At 34.8% G+C, this 12,840-nt stretch overlaps 2 protein-coding genes across 2 annotated transcripts; one reads left to right on the top strand and one right to left on the bottom strand.

Annotated features, from left to right (window-relative positions):
• Nucleotides 1-375: 375 nt before the first annotated feature.
• Nucleotides 376-2,279, top strand: LOC132953288 (uncharacterized). Its single transcript, XM_061025811.1, has 8 exons — nucleotides 376-568; nucleotides 687-800; nucleotides 992-1,021; nucleotides 1,107-1,238; nucleotides 1,323-1,394; nucleotides 1,473-1,720; nucleotides 1,785-1,944; nucleotides 2,035-2,279. The coding sequence occupies exons 1-8, from the start codon at nucleotides 508-510 to the stop codon at nucleotides 2,148-2,150; spliced, it is 933 nt and encodes a 310-aa protein (XP_060881794.1). The 5' UTR covers nucleotides 376-507; the 3' UTR covers nucleotides 2,151-2,279.
• Nucleotides 2,280-6,933: 4,654 nt separating this feature from the next.
• Nucleotides 6,934-8,806, bottom strand: LOC132953196 (uncharacterized). Its single transcript, XM_061025721.1, has 3 exons — nucleotides 8,462-8,806; nucleotides 7,798-8,411; nucleotides 6,934-7,192 (listed from the first exon to the last, which is right to left on the bottom strand). Exons 1-3 carry the CDS (start codon nucleotides 8,804-8,806, stop codon nucleotides 6,934-6,936), a joined length of 1,218 nt encoding a protein of 405 aa, XP_060881704.1.
• Nucleotides 8,807-12,840: the final 4,034 nt, after the last annotated feature.

Genomic DNA, 12,840 nt, shown 5'->3' with positions numbered 1-12,840 from the left:
TGCACTAGACAAAGCAAAACGGGGACTGTATACTTCTGATCTGGATGACTTTGATGTTCAAACAACCATTTGCAGTTACAAACCAAAAAAATCAACAACCACCACAGTAAAACAAAACAAGTTTTCAAAGCCGTCAGGTAGTAAATACACCTTCTCTCCTGAAAAAAAAAAACATAATGAAATTTAACTATAAGACCTAACTATAAAAAAATCATTGCTTTTAAAAATATCTATTTGTTGTACATTCCAAATTCATAATATTAATTATATTGTTACACTGTATTTATGAAATTTTAAAACCCTAATTATATCACATATTATTTTATTGTTTGTCTTAGCATCTGTTACTGATTTACCAAGAAAATCAACCTTTGCTAAAACACCAGGAAATTCTTTAAAAAGACCGAATACAACATTATTAGATTCACCAGATTTAAAAATATTTAAGAAACAAAACATCAATGAAAAAAAAAAATAAATAAGAAAGATAAGTCTTCCAACTGCAGTATGTCACCGTTAATTGATTGTAATAATGATGTTGATAACGATCAATGTTCTTCAGAGATTTGTGAGTCTATGTTATTCAATAATGAATATCAATTATTTATATTGATAATGACTATAATATATTATGGTTTAAAAAACCAAATAAGTTAAATCAATATTTATTTATTTTATTTATATAGCATCAATTGCAGATGATGCTGATCTTGATAAAGATTACAATCCATCACTTATTACCAATCAAAATATTCTTCTTGAAAATGATGATGGGAATAATAATTTATTTGATATATCAGGTATTTTAATATTTTATACATGCATAATATATAGGTCCAATATAATATGTGATATAACATAACAATAAAAGTGATATATTACATAATATAATATGAATTGTATATTAAAATTGTAAACATTTCAAACTAATTTGGATGTTTGAAAAAGTTTCCTCTTCAATTATTCTAAACATTGTAATTTACTTTTTCAGATATTCTTGATCGTGATGAATTGATGAACGGTAAATTATGCATTTTTAATATATTTTTACTGAATAATCTACACAGTTATTACAATTTAAAGAATTTTAATTTATTTATTGTTAGATTATGGCGATGATGAGTCAAATAATGCAGATGATAATTCTAAACATGTTATAAATTCTTCAAAAATGGTAGTACTACCTACCACCAATAATAACGAAAAAAAAAAAAATGAAACACTACCAAACCCAGCTAGTACGTGTAAAATGTCAACACAATTCAATTTTTATTTTTATGTTCGTGATATTTAATACAAATATTGTGATTTTTATTTTTCAGTTGATACTTTAAATTATTCTTACACACAACAGGATATTTCTTCATCACTATTGCAGACTGCGAATAATGAAAGTATATAAAATTGATTGTACTTCTATATGATTATAAATTATTGTTATTATTTTTTAAATGTATTTTTTTTTTTTATAGAATTTCAAAAAACTATTATAAACTATTTGGCATTTTTAAAAGTAGAGGTATGCAAGATATCTAATAGACAGGAAGAACTATTTGAATTGTTTAATTACTCGCAATTTAGTAGATCTCTGACAGCTGCAGCTGATGAAAGTAATTTTGAAATAGATTATTTTGTGTCAAATTGGCCAATATCTGATATAAACGGAATTAATTATATGGAAGACAAAATGAAATCAGACAATTCTTTTCAAAAACTTATTGTAAGATTTTAAATTATTACCAGCTATAATCAATATATTGATTTTTTTTAAAATTATTTTATAGGTGTGTGAATTAGCCAGAACTGGTGGAAAATCATTGCCAAATATGATATATAAAATTTTGAAAAAGGTGTTTACAGATAAAGTATTAACTGAATATACTTACTACGGACTAAGAAATAAAAATAGTTTTTCAATTTTATCTATAAATAAAGCAATATTTGGTAATTTAATTAAAATAATTTTTTTTTGTATAATAATATACCTAGACATAACCTAGAATAATTGTTTATTAAACTTTTGCTGTTATTTAGAGGCTATCAAAAAGTCAAAGTTCAAAAGCTGCTGTGATGATGAGGTAATTACAGCTATAGGAAAATGGCTCACCAGTGCTAAGGGAAGGCTGGAGAAAAAAAACCAACAGCTGTAATAATAGTTGATACACTATTATTTTTTTTTATAACATTTGTTTTTAGGTTTCTATGTTAATTTCAATTAATTATAGGTGCTATAATGTACCTAAACATAATTATATTAAAAGTTTATTATTTTTTTTTATGCTGCGACTGCTATAATATATAAAAGAGTTTCAATATAATGAGAGCATATTATACTATTAATTGGTATATTTTTATTTTTATTTGCATTTTGTATTTTTAGGCTATAAATAAGGCTCATAATATATTTACACTATCAGTTCAAATTTAATTTTACATTATAAAATTAAAACTTAATTCAATAGAACTCATAAATGTTAATCATTTATTAATTAATGTAATAATAATTATTATTATGTTAAGTTTATGGAATTGGTAATAATAAATATCTTTATTTGAATAATATATATACACTATCTTATTATCTAATTAGATTAATATCACATATTATTATATTAAATATATACATAAAATATATATTGAATTGAAAATATAATCATGTATATTTAAAAATGATCTACAGTTATATACTTATATATGTTGTTGATATCTTACAGAATATATATAGGTGTATATTATAGTTATTTTTATAAAAAAAATCAATAAATATATTTTCTTATGATGGCTATTATTACGGTAGAAATAATGAAAAGATGATATCGTAATTTGTATATACACCAGATGTGAACTCTTGGTTCATAAGACATACATTCAATATCTCATTGATATCCAAAAAATTCTACGGTTATTTTATTGACATCTTACAGATATATTTTGTAACACAAATCAATATTCATAAAACAATGGTTAAATATATGTGAGATATCTCTTGGTTATTATAGTAGAAATATTGAATAGATATCTTAATTCATATATACACCAGTTATGAACTTTTGGTTCATAAGACATACATTCAATATCTCATTGATATCTAAAAATTTTCTATAGTGCCATTTGAGATATTTAACCGATATCAATATAAAAAATTTCATATACATAGAATATGTATTAAATATCCCTTTGCTATATGGGCAGATGCCTTCTGGTGAGGTGACATATCTTGAGTTTACGTAACTGAAAATTAATATTGAAAAGATAACTAACAATGGCTCTATAGATGATACCGTCTGGTGTTGTGATTGGTATTATTATTATTATATAATTCAAGTAAATGTAATTTTTTTTTTGTTCTGTAGACACAAAGCATTGCATTACAATGTGCATATGACGAAGAATCCCTACAACCGTTGAACGATATATTATGATGTTTTGATAAATAAATGTGGTGAAATCAAATTGTTAATGTCAACTCGAGTAGCTAAATATAATCATAGTGGACGTCTAGTGAATGTTATGAATTAATTTATATAATTATACAATTTAATCTATAATTTACAGAGTTGGTATTAGTATATTAGGTGATCAAGGTGATAACAGTGTACAATCGGTGTATTTAATTCGATTTATATTCGAATTACACATAAAATATTCAAAATTTAAATTATTATTATTATTATTATTATATTATATTATATTGTATCAGGTGGAGTACATTATAACTGTATAATATTATTTAAGAATGGCAAAGCTGTAGGAATGTTAATTTATGCCAACGAAAATAACAATCCATAAAAGCGTGTTTCACATTGCCGAGGTGTTGAAGTTTACAATTTGAGACAGTATATTATGTGATCACGGTTAAACTTAGATCAGGTTATAAACCAAAATTTATATCTATTAGGTATATTAGTTAATTGGTGTACTTAATGTCATTGATGTTTAGTTCTGTATGCAATGTAATGTGTATAAACAACTTGAATGAAAAAGCATAAAATAACAAATTTAATGTAATAATAATAATACCTAAAGAACACACATTAAATGTGAAGTATATAATATAGCTAGTATACAATAGTAAAAAAAACTTAAAGTTATCGGTAAACGATTACAACTACCCTAAAAACCTAAAAAATAGTGAGTAAAATAATTCATACACACTGGACACACTGCTAAAAATGACACATGCATAAAATATTGTTATATGCTAATAATGATGGAATGGTAATAATTTTCAATGTAATACCTATGATAAAAATCTATCAATAATAATGTAGACCACCTATAGAACTCTCTGTATAGAAGTACATAATATAAGGTACAACCTACATATTAATTAATATATAATTATAAAAATCCTAAGACACTATTAAATCATTTATTAATTAACTATTTATTTAATTTATGTTTAATACCGTATGCAATAGAATGTTTATTGTACACAGCTTGAATGAAGACACATGAAAAAAAGGATTAAATGTAATATAAAATTATAAAAATCTTAGACACTATTGATGGGAATTATTAAAAATTAATAAATGATTTATTAGTTAACTATTTATTCAATTGATGTTTATTACTGTATGCAATAGAATGTTTATTATACACAGTTTGAATGAAAACACATGATATAACGCATTAAATGTAATAATAATAGTAATAATAATAATAATAATAATAATAATAGTTTATAAATGTAGAAGTTCCTAAAGTTTTGCTCAACTGAATATTCTTATTAAAATGTAGAAATGTTTTCATAAAAAAGTAAAGTTCTTTAATCATTAAAATTTTAGTTTTTAGCCAATGTCAAACCAAAGTAATTTTATTATTTCAAACTAAAACGTACATATTTAAAATTAAAAACAAAATAAGAGTAATACAATGGAATAAAAACAAATGTAATTAAGTAACAGAATTTTTAAATTTAAGATTTTTATGTGAATTTTAAAAAATGTCCAATTTAATATTTAAATTTCCTGAACATAAAAAGTAGTAAATAATTCCTACACAAAAAACACACTAAATAAACATATACAATATACTATTATAATCATTATACCTAAATTTAGAAATATGTAAATTATAAAATTAAGTTAAGACTCACTTGGCAATCTCATCCTGGTCCTGAACTTCCAACGTCACACGGTCGTGTCCCTTGTATATATACTTGTAGATATACATGACACTCTTTATGGACGTGCATATCTCGACGTTGATGTGCGCGTCATACTTGGCCAGAAGATAAGGGTTGTATGGCACTACACACTCGTTACCAACCTCACGACCTCTCACAAGTACCACCCGGCCGACATCCGGTTGGCGGTACTTTGGATATCCGCCGTCCGCAACGTATACAGTCTCCTCTGCGTACGCTTTCGGAAAATCTTTGGAGCATTTGTTGTCCACCATGCACGGACACTGTGGATTGACTGTTCCACACGGCCCGTGGATCATGTGAGACTTGACGCAGTCGTGTAAGCGCCTGTCGATTGGAAGTTGAACACTCTGGCCACCAGGTCCGGCCTGTCGCTTGCCGTGCTGTGGGCAGCCAGGTTTTCAGTGATCTCTGGCCACCTGGGATTGCACGTAAACGTTATGAACAGGTCGGGTTTCCCTTTGGTACGCACTATGGTGATGGCGTCTTGATAATTCATCTTGTTGAATCGGTCGCTACCCGTGAACGTCGACGGCAATATGACCCTACGCCCGACCGCCATGGGATCGATGTGGAGCTGTTGGTTCACATGGTCCATGAGCCCTTGATACGCTTCGGCGAGGAGATCCCTCTGGTGCAAACGTATGTAGTTCAGATTGTTCGACTCCATTCGAACATACTGGTCGCACACATACATCTGCAACAAGAACCGACCTTGATGTAATAAACTAAACAGTTCATGCCTTTGGTCGTTATTACCCTGATATCTAACAGCCAAACGGTAGGAAACTCTCTGATACTGTTGCGATTGCGGACATTGTTTCGTCGGTTGCCCGCTTGCAACATCACGTTATGCCAACCGGCCTCGCCGTACGGGAAAAACAGCGGATACAACATCGGATCCGAGTGACACGACCCTTGTGAAATGTAACGAATGGTATATATTATTTAAAGTGAATTGTTAAATCAACGATTTGTAGTAGCTGGGGGTTAGAGGATGGAGTTGTGATTGTGTTGTGAGTATAGCAAGTACATAACCGCAAAAGAAAGGTAATGTATAAAAAAAATATAAACTCTGATCTCTTTGTATTCCAAGGATTTATAGTGTATATTTGTAAGTGATGTCTGTTATGAAGTCCAAACAAATCATGAAATTAAGCACCGAAGTAATGTGACTATATTATGTTTGATTATTGATAAATTATATAGTACACTACATACAAATCATAACACGACTTATTGTCATACTATCACTACAAGATGAATATAATTTATAATGAATATGGTTGTAAGGAATTTAATATTGTTAATTTAACTTTATCTAATATTTTATGTATACATAGGTCCCCTAGCTCGAATAGCAATACCTGATCTATTATGATTAAATTATATCCTGAATAGAATTCCTGGCCTGTCTATCTAACATTCTAATCACTGATAAATCTTTGAACGACACTTATTGTCGGAGATGCGAACAATAATATAATTATCCTTCATAGTCTTTCATCTGTTTATTTCGCAAAAAAAAATTTGTCAAATTATCAGTAAAGCTTATTAAAATAATTGTACCTCATATTGTTTAAGTAATAGAATTTAATAGATTCATTCAAAAGAATGTCCAAAATGTAGTGTATACTTAATGTAAATTTAAAATCGCAGTGTCAGCTTTACTGTACAACAAAAACTATGATTCTATTTGATGGTGTTGATATTAATGTGCAATAAATATAGTGAATATAAGTGAACAATTTGAGTCAGCTGTGTTTATAGGAAATAATTATTAACTAACCCGCTGGTATGGTTTGCATCCTGTGTTGCGGGTTGATTGGATTCGTATCGTAGATGACCAGATTAATGTCTCTTGGCGGACGACCCCCTTCGCCTACGAACACGGCCGCAACTTCGTTTGCGGTAGGCAGGTTGTTTCGCCCGTCGTCTCGGGCCGCATCTCGGACAAAATGCATAGTCACTGGCCTAGGTCGCACACCTGCGGGATCGGCGTCGGCTAGGTCTCTTTCTGCCAGCCACACCTCACGCATGTTCCTGGAACAAATATAGACATGTATATTTTTATACTTAGACAGACTCCACGTAGAAATCATAAATAAATCATTCAGTACATTTAACTCTATAATTGTATAATTAACATAATACATAATAATAAATATATATATTATAAATGTGTGTGAAGTGTAGTAAGCTTAGGAGACCACATAGGTTAGGTAATAACAATAAAACCTATACTTCATATAAAATATAAAAACGTCCCAGCCCTAAGTTATATTTAATGTTACCTGTATCATTCATAAGTACATATAACTCTGTTGGTAGCAGAGTAAAATTATAATAAACACATAAAATACATATAATATTTAATATAATTTAAGTAATAAAGGTAAGAAAATTTTTTGCTTTGTATACTATTTTGAATGAACATTAAGTAATAACTGCAGTATATTGGTAGCTGTGAGTGTCTAATATCAACGTAATATCTAGTTTGACAGTTAACATAGTTAGTTTATTGGTTACAGTGTGTAATTTTTTTTGTTTTTTCTGTCTACTTTGAGAAAGGGATCTGTAAAAGAAATTTACTCTAAGGGGCAATTCATATTCCTAATGTTAATAAATACAATAAATTTATATCTTACTTAAAAGCCATTGCGTACGGATTTACGTCCCGCAGAAAACCGTCCAATAGTCCCATCACAACTACGGACAGTTCACGATGATTTCTCTGCAGAGCCATCCCAACGCGGCGGGCGTTGGCCTCTGCGGACTCGAGGAAATACAACTGACAGTAGTTGGCATCTACTCGGTCAACGGCCACGTCATTATTTATCCTCTGATAAGTTTGGCCTTGGATACACATCGTTCGCGGTCCACGCCCTCGCAAACGCCTGTCGTCTGTGCCACAGCTAAACGCAGCGAATGCCAGGGCGTTGTTGTACCGGCGGATGTCGTCTCGGAATCTACGACCATCCTGTGAATCTCCAATCAACAAACTCATTAGTAAAAAAGGGGCGGGCAACAACGCGTGTTGTCCTGCAGCGGTCACTTGACCGTTGTTACAGCAAGTGGAGAAGTGCATATTGGCACCCTGGCCCACAACCTCGCCTTCGAAGTGGCGGGCGTTACACTGTGTGCAGATTCTGTTTAACGCGCCCGCGTTGTGCTGCTCTGGAAGCGGGTGTGTCACGCCTGCCGGCCTGTCAATTATTGGCGCACGCCCTCGGGGTTGTTCACCCACGGCAAGTGGTCGGAACTGCAATTTAAATGATAAGTTTTATTTATTGTTTTTTTTATAAGTAAGACATATTTACTGACCTCTTCGTCGACGTCTGGCTGCAACTCGTCGAGCATGTCCACAAACTCCAGTTCCAATTGCACTTCGTCCATCTGGACTTCTACCACTTCCACGTCATCCCCTCCGTCCATCTGGACTTCTACCACTTCCACGTCATCCCCTCCGTCCATCTGGACTTCTACCACTTCCACGTCATCCCCTCCGTCCATCTGTACCTCAACAAATTCCACGTCCTCCACCACCTCCACTCCTTCCACATCATCCCCTATATCCAATGGGACGCCAACAACTTCCACGTACTCCACACCCTCCACGGGGACGCCGACGACCTCCACGTCCTCCCTTTCTTCCATCTCGACATCCCCAAGCACCTAAAAGTTAGGTTGAGTTTAGAGTAGGTACAATTGTATTGATAATTCTATATAATTATAATAATAACAACAATAATTATTGCTATCTATGACATTTCTAACCACTGTGTGACGGGGAGTTATAAGACCATTCCCTCGGGGGTTTTTACACCTTTAGCCATATGTCACGAGGGCGGCTCCTTCACGCCTTTGGGTGACGCGGAAACATCCCTCTGACGGGTTACGTCAGGGCGCCCTGGCGCCAGGCTGACAATCCCCCGCCGGCTGCTCTCGTACGAGATAGATCGGTGGGTTTCGTATAACCGCGTCGGCGAGCGCTGGATTCGACACAGTCAAGTAACTCCCCTTCTACTAAGGCGATACTCCCGACAGCCCCCGCGAGGTTATCCACATATGTCGCGAACGCGCGGCCGGCGAGCGCGAGCACGCGCGGTACACGCGCGCGTCAGCCGGTCGCACGCCACACAGCTCGACGGGCACTGTTACCGTTCGGGCGTAAGCTAGGTCGGGTTTTCAGTGGGGCTGTCCTCGTCGCCCGCGAGATGAGATTGAAGGATCCGTTATCCAGAGTACTCACAACGACTCTTTTCCCACTAGCATCGACACCGGGGCAGTTCTTACGCTGACGCGATGCGACCTTTTTTGAGTGGTACGGTTTTCTTTTGCCGGGTGCCGTGTCCGTACTGAATGCTCGGGTTTGAGTGCTTGACGGTGTATGTCCCCCAGCCGGACTTCCACCTTGCACGTGTTCGCACACAAGTTGGTCGGGCCCGTGTGCTCTCAGTCAGGTTCGTGCTAGAAGCACCAGCGCGCTGACGGAGGTCCGCATTTGCTTCTCACGTCATGCTCTGGCGCTTCTCGCTCAAGCCCACTGGTTTGTCGCAGGTGGTATGATTCCCCACTTGGGTAGATGGTTCCCATGCGGAAAAGGAAGGTGCCCTCCATCACCTCGGTCGTCCTTATACGGGGACCCACGTCGGGGTCTTTTGACGTGCCTATCAGGTCTACCCTTCCTCAGTGCGTTGATACGCCTGGAACACGGTTATTGGTTTTTCCCGTGGGTCCGCGCTCTGCGTTTCGGTCCGCTCCGATCGCTTGCACCTTGAGCGCGGATCTTTTTCGTAGTTGACGGTCGGGCAGTCGTATGTGTAAGCAGATGCTCTGCGATCCTTGAGGACCTGCATTTGGCAAGCTGCCCATCTCCGGGGTATACTGTTGGAGTGGCTGGTCTGCTGAAAACTGCCTAGCCAGTCCTCTTTTCCTTCATTGATGACCCTTTCCCGTCGCCACCGGTAAGTCTCTGAGACCACCACCAGGTGCTTCCTATTACCCCGGGAAGCTCGGTTTGGAGATGCGCCCTCCACTGGCGTTGAGATCGGGACGGGGCCCTCAAGTGGCCCGGGGGTGCGAAGACGCCTTTCGGCCGTTCGTCATCCGCCCAGTCCTGTACCCGGGCAGGACATCGTCAGCCGTGGTCTCAATCCCGCGGCTCTTTTTGCTCCACACGGTTCTGCACAATCATGAGTGAGCTTTTCGTGAGGGCGCTCGAGGGTGTAGCCTTGTTCGAGCTCTAACCGAGTCGCCAGTGCGCTTTCCCATCCGCTCGGTTTGATCTCTCCCGCCAGGGACGCATCTTTGCTCATAGCTAATGCGAACCATCTATCGGTCAAGGTACTCATGAGGGATGTTCGGAGAAGTAATCACCCGACGCGACGCCTTAAGCGTATAGGAGCCTTCTGTGATTCTCATCTCACGCACTTCAGCGAGTCGTTCGTCGGAGACGCCATGATTGGATCTCGTGTCACCGGTTGATTCACGTAATCGACCGTAAATGGGACGATTGGCTCGGTGTTAGCAAACTTTCTAAGTCAGTATCCATCCGCCGGCGACGTGGACGCCCCGGCCATCGGCAAGCGCCGCGGTCCGTCAACCCCGCGACGCCCAGCGAAACACACAGGCCCCACCTCCTTGGCTGTGGTTTCGCTAGATTGATATCTATGACAGTAAGCGTAGGTACCTATAATATGCAATAAGTGAATTTATATGAAATAAGGTTTATGTCACTCAAATAAAAGCATACATGTTGTGGTTCAAATTGTTTTTAAAATAGTTACAAAATAATGTTAAGCTGAATGTGTGTTCAATGTGATCAAGTTACACCAATATACAAGCCCTGCCTAACCTAACCTTAATACAATCTTTTATAATAACATTGTAAAATAATATAAAACTGCCATTGCAGTAGGCAGGTATATTGAGATAATAAAAGATGCACTGAATTTTGTTACAGTGAAATAAATAAATGTTAACTTTAAATTAAAACTTTGGTTGAATGAAGTTTAAAAAGTGAGCTGTATATTGAACGCCATAATTATATCAAATGTTGGGAATAAGGTTTATAGAATGTTTTTGCTGTTGTCATTTCGTACTGGTAGTACAGTGTACCTACACACTTTATTTGAAATAAAATTAGTTATAAAATCATGTGATAATTATAAACCATCAGCACAGCAAGTAGGCTATTGGATTTGGTTTGCAGTCTAGTGAAGTATCAAACTGTAGCCACTGTGAAATACCGCCCACATGGGTAAATTGAAATAATAAACACATTTTAATGCACAAAAGTTGATGTAGTAGGTAACATTTAAAATAAAGTGAGATAATTGTAACTCAAACTACAGGAGATTAAACCTAGGTCAGTAATAAGTAGTGAGTAGTAGTAGTAGTAATATTAAGAACAGTGTGAGGAAACGTTTAAGTATTTTGTTTATTGGTTGTAAACACCCATAATAAAAGTGAAAATACAGTGAGTTAACTGGAAATTACACTACCCATTGCGTATGAGTAGATAATATACAGTTTAACATGACATTTTGAAATGAAAAAAGTCCAACTGAACAACATTATATAGGTTGTTTTAGTTACCTAATGAATCACAATAAGATTGACCCAGTGTTTAATATGCAATGAAACAGCAATGTTGTTCGTAATTGTTTAAAGAATAAAAGCAATAACAAAAAAAGATTATAATACAGTCTAGTGAAGTATCAAACTGTAGCCACTGTGAAATACCTACCACATGGGTGTACGTTTAAGTATTTTGTTTATTGGTTGTAAACACCCATAATAAAAGTGAAAATACAGTGAGTTAACTGGAAATTACACTACCCATTGCGTATGAGTAGATAATATACAGTTTAACATGACATTTTGAAATGAAAAAAGTCCAACTGAACAACATTATATAGGTTGTTTTAGTTACCTAATGAATCACAATAAGATTGACCCAGTGTTTAATATGCAATGAAACAGCAATGTTGTTCGTAATTGTTTAAAGAATAAAAGCAATAACAAAAAAAGATTATAATACAGTCTAGTGAAGTATCAAACTGTAGCCACTGTGAAATACCTACCACATGGGTGTATATAAATAATAAACACATTTTAATGCACACCGTAGTAAAAGTTGATGTATTAGGTAATATTTAAAACTAAGTGAGATAATTGTAACTCACACTACCTACAATTGTGTATGAGTGGACAATGACTTACATTTTAAAAATGAATTGTACTGTTTAACAGTAAGTGTCATATGCAATAAGTGCATTTATATTAAATCACATGATAAGTTGAATATAAGGTTTATGTTACACTAATAGAAGCATACATGATATGATTCAAATTATTTTTTAAAGAGTCTTCAATGTGATAAAATTAAGTACACCTATCAAATAATACACAGGGTGCACAGTGTACATATTTTATTTTAAACAAAGTTAGTCATACAAATAAAGTCAAGAAAGTATTGAAATAATCTTACTGTATAACAGTAAGTGTTAAAGTGAAATTGCATGATAATTTAAGGTTTATGATACACCCATAAAAGTATACATGTTATAGTAAGTCTAAGTCTAAGAGTACCACATGTGAAATGATAAAATACCTATCTAGTACCCAACTTACAAATAAAAGAGAGTAAACCTAGGTCAGTAGTAAGTAGTGAGTGGTGGTAATAT

The sequence above is a fragment of the Metopolophium dirhodum genome, unplaced genomic scaffold, assembly GCF_019925205.1.
Source record: "Metopolophium dirhodum isolate CAU unplaced genomic scaffold, ASM1992520v1 scaffold1, whole genome shotgun sequence".
Classification (NCBI taxonomy): domain Eukaryota; kingdom Metazoa; phylum Arthropoda; class Insecta; order Hemiptera; family Aphididae; genus Metopolophium; species Metopolophium dirhodum.
The sequence above is the reverse complement of the archived record's forward strand: the minus strand, read 5'-3'. Positions and strand labels throughout refer to the sequence as shown.

Bases quoted from the DNA above. Each gene is read 5' to 3' on its own strand.
- LOC132953288 (XM_061025811.1), top strand. From the start codon at position 508: ATGTCACCGTTAATTGATTGTAATAATGATGTTGATAACGATCAATGT. The intron at 1,022-1,106 runs GTAAATTATGCA...ATTTATTGTTAG, and splicing joins TCGTGATGAATTGATGAACG to ATTATGGCGATGATGAGTCA. The intron at 1,721-1,784 runs GTAAGATTTTAA...ATTATTTTATAG, and splicing joins ATTCTTTTCAAAAACTTATT to GTGTGTGAATTAGCCAGAAC.
- LOC132953196 (XM_061025721.1), bottom strand. From the start codon at position 8,806: ATGGAAGAAAGGGAGGACGTGGAGGTCGTCGGCGTCCCCGTGGAGGGT. The intron at 8,412-8,461 runs GTCTTACTTATA...TTTAAATTGCAG, and splicing joins ACGAAGAGGTCAGTAAATAT to TTCCGACCACTTGCCGTGGG. The intron at 7,193-7,797 runs GTAAGATATAAA...TATTTGTTCCAG, and splicing joins CCGTACGCAATGGCTTTTAA to GAACATGCGTGAGGTGTGGC.